Source organism: Podarcis vaucheri, assembly GCF_965113315.1.
Source record: "Podarcis vaucheri genome assembly, chromosome: 1".
Lineage (NCBI taxonomy): Eukaryota > Metazoa > Chordata > Lepidosauria > Squamata > Lacertidae > Podarcis > Podarcis vaucheri.
Window position 1 is genome coordinate 40537694 of NC_138759.1, and position 17258 is coordinate 40554951.

At 41.1% G+C, this 17258-nt stretch overlaps 1 protein-coding gene across 1 annotated transcript in view; it reads right to left on the reverse strand.

Moving 5' to 3' along the window:
- The window catches only part of DPH6 (diphthamine biosynthesis 6), a 245867-nt gene that overhangs the window by 174414 nt on the left and 54195 nt on the right, over positions 1-17258 (reverse strand). Inside the window, exon 5 of the mRNA XM_082241429.1 lies at positions 6823-6941. Coding sequence (XP_082097555.1) covers positions 6823-6941 — 119 coding nt within the window. The remainder of the gene's footprint in view (positions 1-6822; positions 6942-17258) is intronic.

A 17258-nucleotide genomic window follows, 5' to 3' on the forward strand; every position in this document is an offset into this window, starting at 1 on the left:
TCTTATTCTGCTATAAACAGCCACACAGGAGAAAAAGTAGAGGAAAAGGTGAAAGTCAGCCTCAAAAGTACAATTTCCCCCCAAACACATCTGCCAAAGATCTTTCTTATTACTGTTAATACTGTGAACTGCGGTACTAAATGAATTGAAGTGACAACAGTATTGAGGAAATATGTCTGGAACAAAAAAGGTCAAGCACATTTACATTCCACGGTGCGAGAACAGACTGTGAAAGCTCTGCCTACCAGTGTAATTACTGTAGTATGTGCTGGTTAAGCAGCAAACAAGGGATTTAAAGGGGAGGGCAGGTAGAGAAAGGGAGAAAAAGTAACATGATATCCTTTCCAGGCATCTAGATATTTTAACAAGAGAATATAATAATAGCTAGGAGTTAAAAGCCATCAGATACGCATGCAAGGCAAATCATTTAAACTAATTTTATAGAAGATAGGAGCCTTTCTGCGTATAAAGGCCACGTATTAAAATGCCTCCTCTTATTTCCAAGAAAGTTAACTATTAGGAAGGATAAAGGGAGAAATATATATTATGGTCACTAGCTTCATATATGCCATTGAAAAAGCTGTGATAAAGCATTTCCCATTAGTGAAAAAAAAGAAGGGGGAAAGAGTGAAATGAAATGTTTTAGATGCCAACAGATGGTATTTCAGCTTTAATGTGCAATGACTACTTCAGGACCAAGCAATGCAAAAGCATGCTTAATTTGCTAAAAAGAAAACAGTCATCTCTCATGGTTAATTAAATGTAAGAGATACACTTGGATTATATCGGGGAAGGGATATTTATGGAGGAGAGAATTACCGGTGTGGATTTTTCCCCCCCCCCCTTGTGCAATTTGTCTTCTTCCACGTTTTATGCACCTTCAGCACAAGCAAGTATATAGTAAGGGAATACAACAGCTTCTTGTGGCTGCATAATAGTAGGGGTGCTAACAGTGGGCCAGGTCTGAGATGAAAAGTGGATGAGGGTCATCCTCCCCCCCCCCTTTTATCTTTGCCACCTCTTTGCTCTGTATCAGTCTCTCTCTGTCTCTGTCTCTCTCTCTTCCTCTCTGCCCAGCCAGGACGGATGGCTCTTTGCCAGAGGTCAGAACTCATTGTCTGCAGAGGGCTTATGAAATTAGGACAATGGCAGCAAGACGATGCTGAAGACCACAGGTTTACCTTCTCCACCATGAAGCGCTGGAAGTTAATACCAGTGATGAGCTCCAGTTCAGGCTGATGTGTCATGCATTCTTAGAATATACTGAGCACCCAACAGACCCTAGGTAAGGCGTAGCACAATAAAGGATTAATGTATAGATGTAATCCATTTAGAAAGCAGTTATCCAGCATCGTTCCACCAAAGTGCAATGTTAAAACAGTTATCGAAATCTATTCTTCGCAGCAGTGACACTGAACTACCATGGTGCTATTACAGAAGCTAGTGCTAAAGGTGTCCATATGATAAAACTGCCCTTTTAAAAACTACCTTTTTTCTCCTATAAAATGAGCATGGCTTTATTTTATAGACATATGCACTTTAGACAGAAAGTCCCATAATAGTTCACATTCTTACAACTATGTGAGCCAATTCCAAAAGATGCAACAAGTAGGGCTGGAGATGAATCTGCTTAAACAATATGCTTCAGCAACTACCTACTAGTGTTAGGAGGCCACTGTGGTATATTTACATTTGCATTACTGGCTATCAGGATTGTCCGGGCTTGAAGCAAGAAACTTCTACTCCAAAACCAGTACCCTTTTCTTTGCTGCCAGCTTGAGAATGCCTCTGTTCTATTTCTAGGGCACATGATAATCCTAAATCCCAATAGGTTGACTGGATCTTGCTGATATGTACAGGCAGAGGCAGGTTCCAGGGCACAGCTTTCACATTTGGCCTGAGCAGCAAGCTACTGATGTGGGCCTCTGTCTGTCTCGAGAGACAATGGAGGAGCGCACCTTTGGGGGTGAAGTCAAATTGCTGGAGAGTTACAACCACCCAATATGGGAGAGACATATTTTGTTGCAGGTGGGGCAGATGAAGGCATCTGGTTGTGCTGCTGCATATGCACCAGAGTATTTCTTCTCTCTGTGCTCCTCCCAGTGATCATTCCTCCTATGGACACATGATCTGACTGCCTGTCTCCAGGCACTGCGGTTGTCTGCAAGGGATTTCCACAGGGCAGGGTTGAAGTTGCCAGCCTTCATTTCACATTTGCAGCCATCTTTGTAACACGGAGTTGGTCTGCAAACAGGCCCGGCGCCTGAAGCCAGCTCCCCATAAAGCACGTCCTTGGAGGTCCTGCCATCTTCCATTCTGGGGTCAAGACCAAGCCAGCGTAGACGTTGCTGAGACAGAAGTCCAAACGTCCTGGGAATATGGGCTTGGAAGAACACATATTGGTTTGAGACTCCGTCCTGCCTTGTGATGCCCACAATCTCCCTGACACAGTAGATATGAAAGGCATTGAGCTCTTGCTCCTGGCAGGTTTAAGTTGCCTACTGCTCACTTCAGACAACTCTTAAATTATAAATCCTGCGTTCTCCGCTTGGTTAGCTGTACCTTGTTGCTGCCTCCTGCTCCACCTGATTTCTCTTCTTGCTTTTGACTTTTTCTTGCCTCTGTGCTCAGGAGCTACCCTATCTCTCAGCACCCTGACCAAATCTCAAGAAACAAATAATTATTGGAATTCAGTAGAGAGCCGCTGGTATGGTGTAGGGACTAAGAGACTGGGCTGCATGTTGGCTTGAATCTTGCCTCTGTCACAAACCCTCTGTCCCTCTATGCGCTTCTGTCACTCGACCTGCAGTATGGGTGTGAATAATATTGACTTACTTTACAGGGTGTTGTAAGGCAGGGGTAAGCTAACGTAGTGTCTCCCAGAGGTTGCTGGACTCCCAGCTCCCATCAGACGTAGTCAACACGGCCAATATGGTAGGCACCATGCTAGCTACACATAGATAATACGTGTGGACACCTGAAAGCAGTGACAATAATAAATACTATCACAATCATTTATTTTATTTATTTTTGTACAGGAGGCAGCCAAGACCCACTAGTATAAGCTCATTCACTGGCAGTAACACTCGCAAACCAACAGCAGAAAATGGCCATTCACAGCAGTGCTAATATGAAATTGGTTTGCTTCTTGTGAAGGAGGAGAAAGAAGTTCCACTGGATTTCTGACTAGGAAAAGCCTGGAGGAAGCACACTAACCTCCTGAAAAGTAAAACGCCTAACCGCCAAATATTAATTTGTAAATGTGGATTGAGAAAAGTGTTCTAAAATTAATGTGCATTTACCTGTATAATTATGTGTTGTCTACAGTCTTACACCTTCCCACTAGTGTCTATTAAACTAATGGATACCAGAGCTATGGGAGGTTGTATGAGCATGCCAGTGTTGATGAATGTCACGCTCAAGTTACATATTTGCTTATTCCTTTCACATCTGCGCAATGTGCCATCTAATGCATTACCCCTCAGACTTTTAAAGGTGTTATTCCAAATACATTTACTGCAATTTAGCTTAAAAGCAGCTTTGATTATTCATCTAAAAGGTAAAGTGGTAACCCATACCTTAACTTCTGTGCCACTTGATACGTTAAACAGCCGCCATACCTTAAACCTACTTTAATAAAGCACACAATTATTAAGGCACTGCAGAATGGCCTCAGAGCATACAAGCGCCATTAAATTTGCTTACATCTAATTATGCCTGCCCTAGGCAGGTGAGAAATTTAGTCCGATAAGATCTTTCTACCTGTAGCCAAAGGAAAAAAGAAAGAAAAAAGGGCAGCCGTTTTCTAATTACTATCTACAACTATTTATGGTATTTGTGCTTTAAAGGAGAACACCACAAAGGGCTCTTTGTGTACCAGCAAGCCTATTCCAACTTGTTCTAAGCTGCTGAGTTACAAAGACAAGTTTATCTTGCTTAAGGGATGACACAGGTCACCAGCAATGTCACCCCTACGGTCATTTCCTGTATCGCTCAAGAATTACCCCTTTCTAAGGTTTGGTGTTTGATTTATTTATTTATTTTAAAAAGGTTTGATTTATATATTGAAACATAACTTGGCTGCCAAACAAATTCAATTGAATTATAATATCTTTGAAGAGGATCTTACAACACAAAAATAAAAACTCACCTGATCATCATGAAGCATAATCTGAATGACAGCAACTATATTAGTTATGCTTCATAGGTATACACAAAGCTTTGCAATGGTTCTGCTTCAAGAGTATACATTAAAACAATATCTCTCCTGAGATTAAGGCTACAGTCCTAACCCATTTACTTTTGAGTAGACCTGGTTAGGATTGCAGTCTTACTCCCTAATTAAAGGGAAGACTCATACTGGAAGAACAGAGAGGGTGTGTGTGTGTTACCAAATCCAGCAAACGAAAAGAATCCGCAATTTGTGACCAAAGGCAGATTTTTTTAGAATCCGTTATTTCTCTTCCTTTGTATAAATGTTAAGAAAGCACAGAATGAACCTATGATGGTCTAGTTTTACTGTTCACACCAGAAGTGCTGTAAAAATAAAATGGTTCTGGCAAAGCATCACAGCTGAAGAAGAATTAACATTTTATTACTTCTTCTAATAGATACTCAAGTTCTAACCTAATATATTTTATATATAACAGCAAGGATGAAGTTTTTCTGTTAACTCTTACCAATGTTACCCTTAAGACATGAACTCTTGCTTTCAAAAAGGAGGAAAAAGCAAGCACTTAAACAGAAACAGCTCAGCTCACAGATGACGACGATGAGGCTTGATTCATGCCAAGATTCTACAACACAATTTATCAGAAATATATTTTTATCCACCCATGTAGAACATATTCTTTCCTATTATACTGGTCATTCCTTGGTCTAATGGGCCACAAACCTCTACTGACCCCCAAAGGGAAAAGGTCCTTCTCTCAAATTTTATACCTAAACCCTCATCTAATACTTTTATGTGAAAGATTGCTCAGAGGGCTGTAATTTCAAAATGATGCATTGGCCTATTAATATTTTTCTCATCAGTTTGTGTGGTTAGAGAACCCACATGCCATTCAATAAATGCAGCTTCAATACAGTGCTTAGACAGATCTTTGTGACCGGTCAAAACCATCTTCCATAATAGGTGAGCTCAATGTTAAAATTACAATCCGTTCAATGAAAGTAAAACAGTGTATTGATTCGGAATGCGATAGTGAAACTGCACTTTCCTAAACACCTTCAGACGCACACTTCCCTGTATGCAGACACATGTTCAGTGACCTTTTTTTATATGCTACTGTAATTATTTTAGCCCAGACTTTTCCAGCCCAGTGCCTTCCAGATTCTACTTGGAACAACAATTCCCATCAGTCCCAAACAACACGGCCACAGGACCTGCCGTCCAAAACATCTGCAGAGTTTGTTGTTGTTGTTGTTGTTGTTTAGTCATTTAGTCGTGTCCGACTCTTTGTGACCCCATGGACCAGAGCACGCCAGGCACTTCTGTCTTCCACTGCCTCCCACAGTTTGGTCAAACTCATGCTGGTAGCTTCGAGAATACTGTCCAATCATCTTGTCCTCTGTCGTCCCCTTCTCCTTGTGCCCTCCATCTTTCCCAACATCAGGGTCTTTTCCAGGGAGTCTTCTCTTCTCATGAGGTGGCCAAAGTATTGCAGCCTCAGCTTCAGGATCTGTCCTTCCAGTGAGCATTCAGGCCTGATTTCCTTAAGAATGGATAGGTTTGATCTTCTTGCAGTCCGTGGGACTCTCAAGAGTCTCCTCCAGCACCATAATTCAAAAGCATCAATTCTTTGGCGATCAGCCTTCTTTATGGTCCAGCTCTCACTTCCATACATCACTTCTGGGAAAACCATAGCTTTAACTATACGGACCTTTGTTGGCAAGGTAATGTCTCTGCTTTTTAAGATGCTGTCTATCTGCAGAGTACTAGGTTCAAAATATGTTTTAGACTTACATTCAAATTTTCAATTTGCCGTGAGCAAAAACAAATGCCCTGAACCCAAGTACTAGCAGAGCCAAAAGTGCAACTGCATAAAAAGAAAAACCAACAACCTTTGACTGGGTTCCCCTTGCCTGCTCCTTAAGGAAGAATGGGAAAATAGCCATTTGAACAATCTGATAGGAGACAGGTAGAATTGGGAAGGGTAGCACTGAATCAGCAGGAAGAGAGGCATCTACAACAAAAGCAGGTGTGAGCCATCAGTCTCTCACTAATTAGTTGCAAAGTTATATATTGATTGCTGTTAGTAAAGTTTTTACTTAAACCCTTTCATCAAAGTTGATTCTACTTTATAGAGATAATGGTCCAATGTCAAGCCATCCATTTGTATCACTCATATGAGTGAACTGTAAACTGTTGCATTATGTATGAACCTTTATTGAAAAACACACTCACTTAATAATGATGGCTATGAAAATAGCTTCTCGCTTTTTCACTGTCTAGTGTGAAAAATATTTATCACAGAGAAGTTCAATTAATTGTTTAAATATATAGTAATGGAACTGAAGTTCTTCATATTTCTGTTCCATGCTTCACCTCTGCTTGCTACAGTTTTATTTTACCAGCTACATCTTATTCACAAAACAGATTCTGGTGTCTCCATAGCTATCTACTGTATGCATGTTTTCTCTCTCTATTTCTATTTTAGTAAAACCAACTAGTGCTAATAATAATAATAATAATAATAATATTTATACCCCGCCCATCTGCCTGGGTTGCTCCAGCCACTCTGAGCGGCTTCCAACACATAGAAGTAAAATAAAACATCAAACATGCTTCACCTTAGTAACTATTCTAGTTCAGATTCTTACCAAAAGCTGCTACTTTTATGATTATAGCTTGAAGGTTCGAGGAGATCATTTCTTTGAGCAAAGTTTCCTGGTTCTGACGCCAAAGGTAAGCCAATGGTTGCAGGGTAAGCCTCTTGCACCTATTTGAACAAAGGAAAAAAATGGCTGTTATTATGCTCTTGCACCCAAACCCAGACTATTAAACCTTTAACCAAATTTCTCATGACCTTCTGCAATCAGATATAGATATTTCCAGTGCTTTTCTTCTGGGGGGACGAATACCCCTAAACATTTTGTGAAAGCACTGGATATTTCCCAAGACTGTTATCTTTTAACCTATGATAGTCCATCCATTTACTTATCCGTGGTACTAAAGAAGGAAGATGTCAAGTGGTTTTATGGAAAATAGAGGGTGATATCCAATTAAGTCACAGAAGAGAGCCACTGAAATCAATGGATGAAAGTGTTTGAAGTCCACTGATTTCATAAGATCTACGCTGAGGAAAACACTGTACTGTATATCACCCATAGTGTAATCAAGGGCATCTGACCATATCATTTTGAATTTTAAATATGGAAACACAACATTAATCTTTGGGGTCATTATTGCTCTTCAATTTCTTAGCTATTTCAGCTTTCAAAGTGGACTTGCTTTGGATCTACAGGGACACATTTACTTGCAAAATCCTCATTCTGTTTTGGTTCTCAGGGGAAACAGCATAACTGCTGCTCTTTGCCCTTTCCTTAAATGGGACCTCCCATAGCCTCTTTTCAGAAGATACTGGCTTTTATTCTATTTAGCCATGAAGCTCATTTTGTGACCTTCGACTACTCATTACCTCTCAGCCTAACCTGCCTCATGGGGTTGTGATGAGGGTAAAATGGAAGGGAAAGAACTTGAGTACTTGAAGTCAGGTATGAATGAGTAGGGCTACTTTCAGTGCCTCTCAGAAACTGCAGAAGGAAACTGCTCATCAACTGCCTACTCCATGAACACCTATTGACACACAATTTGTTTTCCTGTGGATAACTCTGAAACAGCAAGTGTGCCCTGGCAGACAGTTTCCTAACAAATCAGAGGGTCCAAGGAAAGTTATATAGTCACGAAACCAATTTCTAGCTTTTTTAAAAGGGGGGAATAAGATAAAGTCAGCATACCCCTTAAGGACTGTCTACGCCAAAAATCTATTAATTATAATTCACCTGAATGAAGCCAATTTTCCAAGTAATAAAGTCAACATTTATAATTTAGCCTTATATGTACTCAAAATATCACTGGAATACTAAATACCCCTTGGGATCACTGTACTAAGCAATATTTGTTCAGCTTAACTGATACACATATTTAGACAATTCACTCCAAAGCACCGCAGGAAAGGATGGGCTTAGGTTCCTGAAGCCTGTATTGTTAGAGACAAGGATTTATATAAAAGAGGAAAAATGCAATGCTCTTATCTTCTCTTTGTCTAGTAGGATGCATTCTTCTAAAGGTTGGCTTTTTATTTTATACATTGTAAATGTGCAACAACACCCATACAATTATATATTTAGAAGCGTACCAAAAAAAAAAAATTAAATGAATTGAAGAGACCTAAAGCAAACCCTTCCCGGTTAAGCGGCCAAGCTCACAAATAATGCACCGCTAGATCTTGATAAAGAACAATTTTGTGAACAGTCTGCAGCACAATAGGCTACGAAATAGGCCTGAAAAACATCCCTGCATTGAAAATGTGGAGGGGAAAATAGAGATTTTAGAATAACAGACATGTTAAATGCACTATAATACGTCTCAAGTCCTTTAAAACTTCTCATAATTAAACATAGTATTTATGAAAAGTGATATGGAAACCGATCATAAATTTAATAATGCTGTTTCAATAGCTTGGATCTAGACTTTGCCTTCTGCAAACAGAAGGGTGGCTGCCATTCATGGAAGGCTTTGAATCTAGAAGAAATCCTACTTGTGGAATGGGAGAGAATACAATTTTTGTCAATTCTTCCTTCCACCTGGAAATTCGCTCCAGGGGATTAGAAGGCCTCTGGGAACAGTATGGGAGGGACTGAGTCCTACGGGTGAAAGGACAATTGGCAAAAATCGCCTTCCCCTTTTTCCAGTGGAAGTGTCCTTAGCAGAACACCTAGGATATTCTACCACCAGTGCAGGGAAAGCCAGGATCCAACCAATATAATTTTATAATGAGCTAACACAGCTGAGCCCTGCTAACAGATTTCCCTTAAAGAATCAAGGTGCAGGAAATTGCCAGTATCAAATACATTGAACCTAATAGCTATACCAACCAGTGGTATGTTCTGTTTCTCAGGTTCCAGTTTCCTATTTGGGTTTCTTTTTACTGTTGTGGGTATTCAACATATTTTAAGTAGACCTTATTTCAATAAACAAAATTTTAAAACCCTACTTTTGGGGATTTAAAAATGGAATTCAATGTTCTATCTTAAAATGACAAATCATGAGTAAGAACTTAATTATCTAGTAAACAAGCACATTTTTAAACAAGGGATACATAGACATTTCTGAATAAAAGTAATGTTAGTTGAAACACTAGACACACACACAACATACATCTCCCTTCTATAGACACTGAACTAATAAACAAGAACATAGGTTTTTAGTGTTATTACCGTGAATAGCCCTATTGACTTAAACAGGATTACTCACTCTAGTGAAGTTAATAGTGTAAGATTATGAAGTATGGGGATGGAGAAGTGTGTTCCGTTTTCTAGCAAAAATAATATAAAATAGCATGAAGTCTAGCATAAAGTGAATTTTGTTATAAAATAAATTGGAAAGCTTTAATGGTTCTGCCGTCTAGTAAAATTGGAAATTCCTTTATTATATATTTTGTCCATTCATTTATTTATTTTTAAGTGGAAACATGGGCTAGGATCCAAAGACTTACCTTTGGAATACTCAGCAATTTCAATACACCTGTTGTTTTTTTATTTTTAAGTTTTCTCCCCCATTTAACCAGCAATTCCCTGAACCATGTTGTATACATTTTTGAAACTTCTCCCAATTCAATTTGCCATGCAGCACAGAAGATGCTGTTAGAAAAACTTTAGTCTGAAACTTTACTGGGCTCACTGAAGTGGTTGTGTTTTGGTCAATGATTTAAGTCAAGTTACTGGCTTCCATATTTTACTTTATTTCATTTTATTTCATAGAGAGAGAGAGTACAGTTTATATCCTGTGCTGTGACTAGGCAGCTCCCAACAAGCAACACAGCATCCAATCCATAATTACAATTTCAGAATATCTCTCCACAGCTATTTGCTCTCATAAGAAGTAGTAATGATCACCAGCTTGAATGGTTTTTAACTATTAGACCAATTCCTGGAAGTTAAGGCTATCAATACCTACTAACCCCTATAGCCATGCTCCATCTCTGCTCATAGCTGTCAACTTTTCCCTTTTCTTGTGATGAATCCTATTTGGAATAAGGGAATTTCCCTTAAAAAGGGAAAACATTGATAGCTATGTCTCTGCTGTCAGAGGTAGCATGACCCTGACTACTGCCAGTTGCCAGTCACAAGTGCAGAGAATGCTGTTGTGCTCAGATCCTTTTTTCATGCTTTCTATAAGTGGCCTAGTTGCCACTATGAAAACAGGATGCTGGGCTAGACGGGCCATTGCCCTGACCCGGCAAACTCTTCTTGTGTTCTTATGCACAGTTTAAAAGACAACCAAATGGCCAGAATCATTCCCTAAAAGCATTCCTTAAAAATATGTCCTTACTTGCCTTTGAAAAATCAACATGGAGCTTGCCTGGGGAGTCTCTAGCGAGACAGTTTCATAGCCCTAAACTGCCTTCGTCTAAAGCATCTGAAACACCAAATTGTCTCACATGAACCTACCATCAATTTTGTCATCTTCCAAGTGCCTGCCATTCTGAAATAGGGGGATGGCTACTGAAGACAACCTTTTCTGTGGTGGCACCCAAATTTTGGAATGGCAGAGACATGTTTGACTGGTGCCAATTTTGTTATATTTCACATGCCAGGTGAAATCCATCTTATTCTCCTGAGCTTTATGTAGTACTTCAGCTGTCTTTTCTACTTTCATTTGCTGGTTCTGCTATTTTATACCACAGGTGGGTTTTTACAACTGCATTGAATTGTGTACTTTTTTATATAGGTATGTATAAGCTATTTCTGAGGCAACTTTACAGAAAGTTTAAACATTTCCAGAAATAAACAGCTAGTGCTGGTGTGGCCATTGAAAAGGTCCTGTCTATTTGTAAAATGGTTATGCAATTATGTATCTCACACTTCCTACAGTAACTACAACCAAAATATTTCAAACTGTGAAATGTTTTCAGAAGCTTAAGACAGCTTGAAGAAAATGTTCCACCAACAAATTCTTCTTCTGCATCAGTAAAAGGAAGAAGCGGCGACTGCACTTCCAGCAACATCTGCTACTATAAGAAGTAGAAATAAGACCAGCTGAATTGAAAGGAACTCATATTTGTGTAAGTGAATGTGTGAGTTTGTACATTTTCTCCCATAAGAGGCCACAGGAGCTACCATCACATTACTAAACTAAAATCATGCTTAATTACCACAAAGAACATGTACAAACTACTAATTGACAATATAACCATCAAACAGGTTAAATCGGGACTAAGACATCAAAACCTAAGAACCATGCCCCTTGTAAACCTACCAAGTCTATCCTACATACCAGTGGTATACCCAATTGGTGGTCACACAGCCCACCCATGGGGTCTAATACACATACCCATCAACTGTCTGGAACATCCAATTTTGGATGGCCATGCTTTCGTGTGAGAGCACAGCATCCCAGAACACGTGAGATTGTGGCCAGAAACACCCCTCACATGAGATCGTGGTGCCTAAAAACATGTGGTTTTGGACACTGTGCACTCGCACAGGTCACGTGACTCGTGCAACAGAAGACGTGCCTCCTGGTTTTGCGCTGGGACATGTTGTAGGGTATGGTGGTGCCATTCACAGAACTGAAACTACCACAGATGTATCAACATTTTCAAAAAGTAGGGGGTCCATGGCTTGGCTTTTGAACAACAGTGGTTCCACAGTACTTAGCTAATTGGGAACAACTGCTATATACCTTGGAGGAATTCCACTGAACTCAGTGGGCTTAGTTCTCAGTAGCAATGCATAGGCTAGTGAGGATTACTCACTAGATCAGGCATCCCCAAACTCGCCCCTCCAGCTGTTTTGGAACTACAATTTCCATCATCCCTGACCGCTGGTCCTGTTAGCTAGAGATGATGGTGTTGGGATACTGCCAGGGAGACAAAGTCCATCATGGCCCCAAGTCGCCTCCGGACGTTCATCGATCTCCCGTAGACACGCAGTATCAGCAATTAGTGACACGAGCTCCAGAAATAGCTTGCCACATTCCAGAGCTGATGCACGCTCTTATCAGCAGATAATGCACAGCGAAAGAGGCACGCAGGAGAGCATTATTTAAGTTTATTCAGCGTTGGTCAGAACAAAGAAAAAACATGACCGCCTGCTTCAGGCACCGAGAGACAGAAACGAAAGCAACAGAAAACATAAACTTCCTGTGAACAGGAAATACACAGACTCTGTGACTCACAAAGCCTGCTCCCTTTTAAGGTGGAACGGAAATATCCTAACAGATGGGAGTTGTAGTCCCAAAACAGCTGGAAGGCCAAGTTTGGGGGTGCCTGCACTAGATGCTAGCAGCCTAGTCCTGAGATCATTGTTACTGAAGATGCCCATACAGATATCTTGGGCCTAAGTTCTATTTATTGAAGTGGAGAGATCACATTCATACACAGAAATGAATGTGCATGCAAACTGGTGTTGTTCATTGAAATGAACGTGGGAGCTTCCCTTGTCAGGACACGCCATTTTGGAGCTCACCTCAGGTGCTGCCACTTATTTTCCCTTCTATTTGTTATTGCTCTTCAGTTTCAAATCAATTTATCTCTCTCTCACACACACCTTAACATTGACTGTTTGGGGCATGGTTCTATTTTCTCTTGATTTATGTTCTTTCTGGTATTCCCGCTTTCCCTAATTTTAAATCCCTTGGTTTTGCTTTTTGCTGCTATTCCACAGATCCTGCTCTTGTTCCTTTCTACTGCACTTGCCTTCTCTAGACACCTTCACACAAGCAGCATATGAAACGGCTTCTCCTACTTGTTCCCTCATATTCTTTCCTACCACCCTTACATAGACTGCACACAACATGGCTTCTCTTGGGCTTTGTTTCATGGTTTGGAGAGAAACAAAATGTGTGTAGCACTAAGCTGGGGCCATGCTTCATTTCATTCCAGCACAGCAAAGTAAGGAAGAGTTGACCCAATCCGAGCAGTGCACAAAGCAAACCTAGCTTATCATGATGTGCAAACCACCGCTAACCCTTCTTCAGTCTTCTAATCAGGTACAAGGAGTGTCATTACCACTTTTGGTTTTCCTAATCATATGTATACAATTCAAAAACTTGCCCTTTACTGTCTTTTGCAACTAACAAAATATCAAGCCAAGTCTTTGTTCTATATTGCCTTGAGTATTGCATTTAATTGGTCATACCATTTCCTACCTTTCTTTATTAAGTTTTCATAGAGGACGGCGCTGCTTGCTGAATTTTTCTCGCCTGTTCTGTGATCATATTTATGCTGTGTCTTTCTCCCCACTGGCTTCTAACTTTTTATCGTATTTAGTTAAATTTATTTTCTTACCATCCAAAAATCTGCATAATGCAGTTCCTTTTATTCATCCCTTTTTTCACTCCACATTCCTTAGATAGTGCAGAAACCTTCCCCGCCCCCCCCCCCGAACACTGCTCAATACATTTTAGGCATTTAATATGCCTGAAACTTTAAGTCAGAGTTCTGACACCAGAGGTCTTCAGACGTTGGGCTACAACTTCTGCAATCCCTGAATATTGACCATATTAGCTGGGATTAATGGGAGATGGAGACCAAAAACATGATGAAGGTCAGTGGTCCTCCATTCCTGCTATAAACAGTACTTAATTTTTAAACAACAATAAGTACCATCACAGGTTAAAGAAGCAATTCCATAAGTTTCCACACTTATTTCTTCACTAATTACACCAGGAGTGAAAACCTGCACTCGTAGGAGGGCATCTATATGTCCATAGGTGAACCTTACGCCAAAACTGCTGCTGCTCAGGCATAGACTGCAATAGCCTACAATGGTTCTCACCTTCCTCTTCACTCAAATGGAAGCAGATGGACAGAATATAAATATAAGCTACAGAAAGGTGAAGTGTGGGCCACAAAAAAAATTGGATGCACCTCTAATGGAGATATTTTAAGCAGAAATTTGTCAGATTATTACTGAAAACCATAGGCTTAGTATATGTTATGGCAGATGAATCTGCTCATTGCATCGGAAAGAGCCTATTCTAATCTGACAGCAGCATCTTACAGGCATAGAGAAAAAAGACAAATAGAATAAAAATTCCAACTACATCCCAGGTACAATCCTTTACAAGCAAAGTGTACATTAAAAGCATGCACTGCAGTATTTCCCCAATTAGAGGAGTGATATTTGTCCAATCAGACCTTTCATCCTCAAGCAGACCATTTTTACCCGAGTCTCAAAAACATCCCACTGACTCCAAGCAAAGTAGCCAATGGGCAAAACAATACAAATATGCAAGCCAACAAAAAGAGTAAAAAATTGGAAGGATTATAGCTCTTTCCCAATTTTATGTTGGCTAGTATAGAAGAATTGTACAGCAGCTTTAATTCACATTCAATGTAGATAAGTACACAAAGAAAAGAAAAACCATATGCAAATAGCATGTTGCAATTCATGTTCTATTTTACACAACCCTTTTTAAAAAAAATATATATTTGCCTTTCTGTTTTATCATATCATCAATGCATCATATGTTACAGTCAGACACATAATAGTAAGAAATAGATGATGATGATGATGATAATAACAACAACAACAACAACAACAACAACAACAACATAACTTATTCCTCCAATTTAACTGACTCTTATAAACCTTAATTTTAACTTCCCTTCTACTCTTCTCTGGTTTCCTATCTATTGTCTTTTTGACTGCGTTTTCTTATTCTACTAAATTATTTTTATATCTTACACTGTGTCACATCTACTGATGAGTACTATTTTTTTTCAGTCTGTTAGACTTATTTTCTTGTTATAATATTTCTGCATATATTCTGTATATAATGTCTAGTCCTCTTTTAAATTCTTACCATTTTTATTTTTTAATCTATTTGTCATGCTGGCATGTTCTATATATTATAGGTGCCATTCTTCTCTTGATGGTACTACATCAGTTCTCTAATTTTGTGCTACTAGCTGTAGTCACATACATCCATAGATTAGTTTGATTTTTTGGTATTTCTACTGTTATTATCCCCAGAAGGAAAGCTTCTGGGTTTTTAGGAAACGTTCTTTTAAACATTTTCTTAAATTCGTTATAAACTATTAGGGGATGATTAGCTGCTTGTGCTTAAAATGGTGCCCCTTCAGAGTTTGTGCGGCCCCACAAACCTCTGTGTGTGACAGAGCTCCTCAGACATGTCTGCTCTAGTCACTGTTAGAGTCCGACAGTGGCTGTTTGCGGAAACGCCTCCAACAAAGAAGTTCCTTAACGGAAACACGTCTCCTGGACTCACGACGTGACAGCTTCCGACGAAGCATGGGTCTCCCTGCAATTGCTTCTGACACCTCCCCACTATTTTCACTGGACGTGTCTCTCACCCCTTTCTCCCCCCTGCTTCCTGCCTGCGCTGCTGCATCTCTCTCAGTATCCCTGAGATCCTGCTCCAGAGACCCCGCGCTCCCCCTGCTGGTCCCTGCTTTGGCTGTTGAGTCTCTCCCAGTCTCTGGGAGCCCTATCACCTCCTTTCCCTCTGATGTCAGTTCCCTGACATCCACCTCCCCTCCAGGGCCCCCTTCCCCCCCGCCCCCTCCCTCTCCTCTGGGCGGTGAGGAGCTGAAACCCCGAAACGAATCCTCTTCATCTTCCGACGTCTCGAACATCTCCCTCCATCGGTCTTTGTTCCGACTCGCTGAATCCTCCTCCACCTCGGAATCGGAGAACCCCTCCAACTCCTCTTCTTCGTCTGTGGTGGCGAAGTATTCCCTCCGGAACCTCGCCACTGGCTGGGGTTTTCGAGGGAACCTCTGATGAAAAGTTTCAATTAGAACCTCGTCATCTACATCCTCTGCCCTGACCCAGGTGTTTTCCGACTCCGGTTCCCCTTCCCACATTACCAAATACTCTACTTGCTCTCCTTTCCACCTGGAATCTAGGATCTCCGCTGCATGGTAGCTGTGTTCTTTTTCCTCCATCGCTGGTCCCCTATTGACCCTCCCCTCTCTGTCCCCTATATACGGTGACAGCAACGATCTGTGGAACACTGGGTGCAACTTCATGTGGTTCGGTAACCGGAGTCTGAAAGCCACTGGGTTGACCTGTTGCGTGACTTCAAATGGGCCCAGTCTTTTGGGTCTTAACTTCTTACAACCTCCTTTAAATGGTAACCCTTGGGTGGACAGCCACACCTGGTCTCCCACCCTAAGGCTTTCCCCTTCCCTTCTGGTTTTGTCTGCCTGCCTCTTATATTCCTCCTTCGCTCGGTTTAAATTAAGTTGGAGTTGGCGATGGATCGCTTCCATTTCTTCAACGAACTGTTCTGCTGCTGGAACGCTCCAGTTCTCCCCCTCCCCCCCTGGGAAGGCTCGGGGATGACACCCGTGATTTGCCAAAAAAGGGCTCATTCCCGTGGACACGTTCTCTGCATTGTTGTAAGCAAATTCTGCCAACGCCAGCTTCTCCACCCAATCATTCTCTCTGTCATTAACATAACACCTCAAATATTGCTGGAGGACACCATTAGCTCTTTCCGCCTGCCCGTTGGTTTCTGGATGACGGGCAGTAGAGAAATTAACCTCTACATGCAGTAAGCTCATGAGCTTCCTCCAGAACCTGGAAGTAAATTGTTTCCCTCGGTCCGAAACCACCCTCAAGGGGGCGCCATGCAACCTAAACACATTTTCCACAAACAATTTGGCGGTTTCTTCTGCTGTGACCGCATGTGAGCAGGCTATAAAGTGTGCCATCTTGGTTAACAGATCTACCACCACCATAATGGCTGTTTTCCCTTTGGACCTGGGCAGATCAGTCATAAAATCTATTGCCACTGCCTCCCACGGTCTTTCCGGCGTGGGTAGTGGTTCTAATAAACCTGCCGGTGCCCGCCTCTCCCCCTTGGCTCGTTGGCAACGGTCACACCCTCTCACATATTCACGCACATCTTCCCTGACCTTGGGCCACCAGAATTCCCTGGTAACCAGCCACATGGTTTTGTGTTGCCCAAAATGCCCTGCTGTGGGGTTATCGTGCAGTTGCTTGAGTACCTTTTCCCTCAATTCCCCTTCAGGTATGTATAACGCTCCCTTGTAGTACAA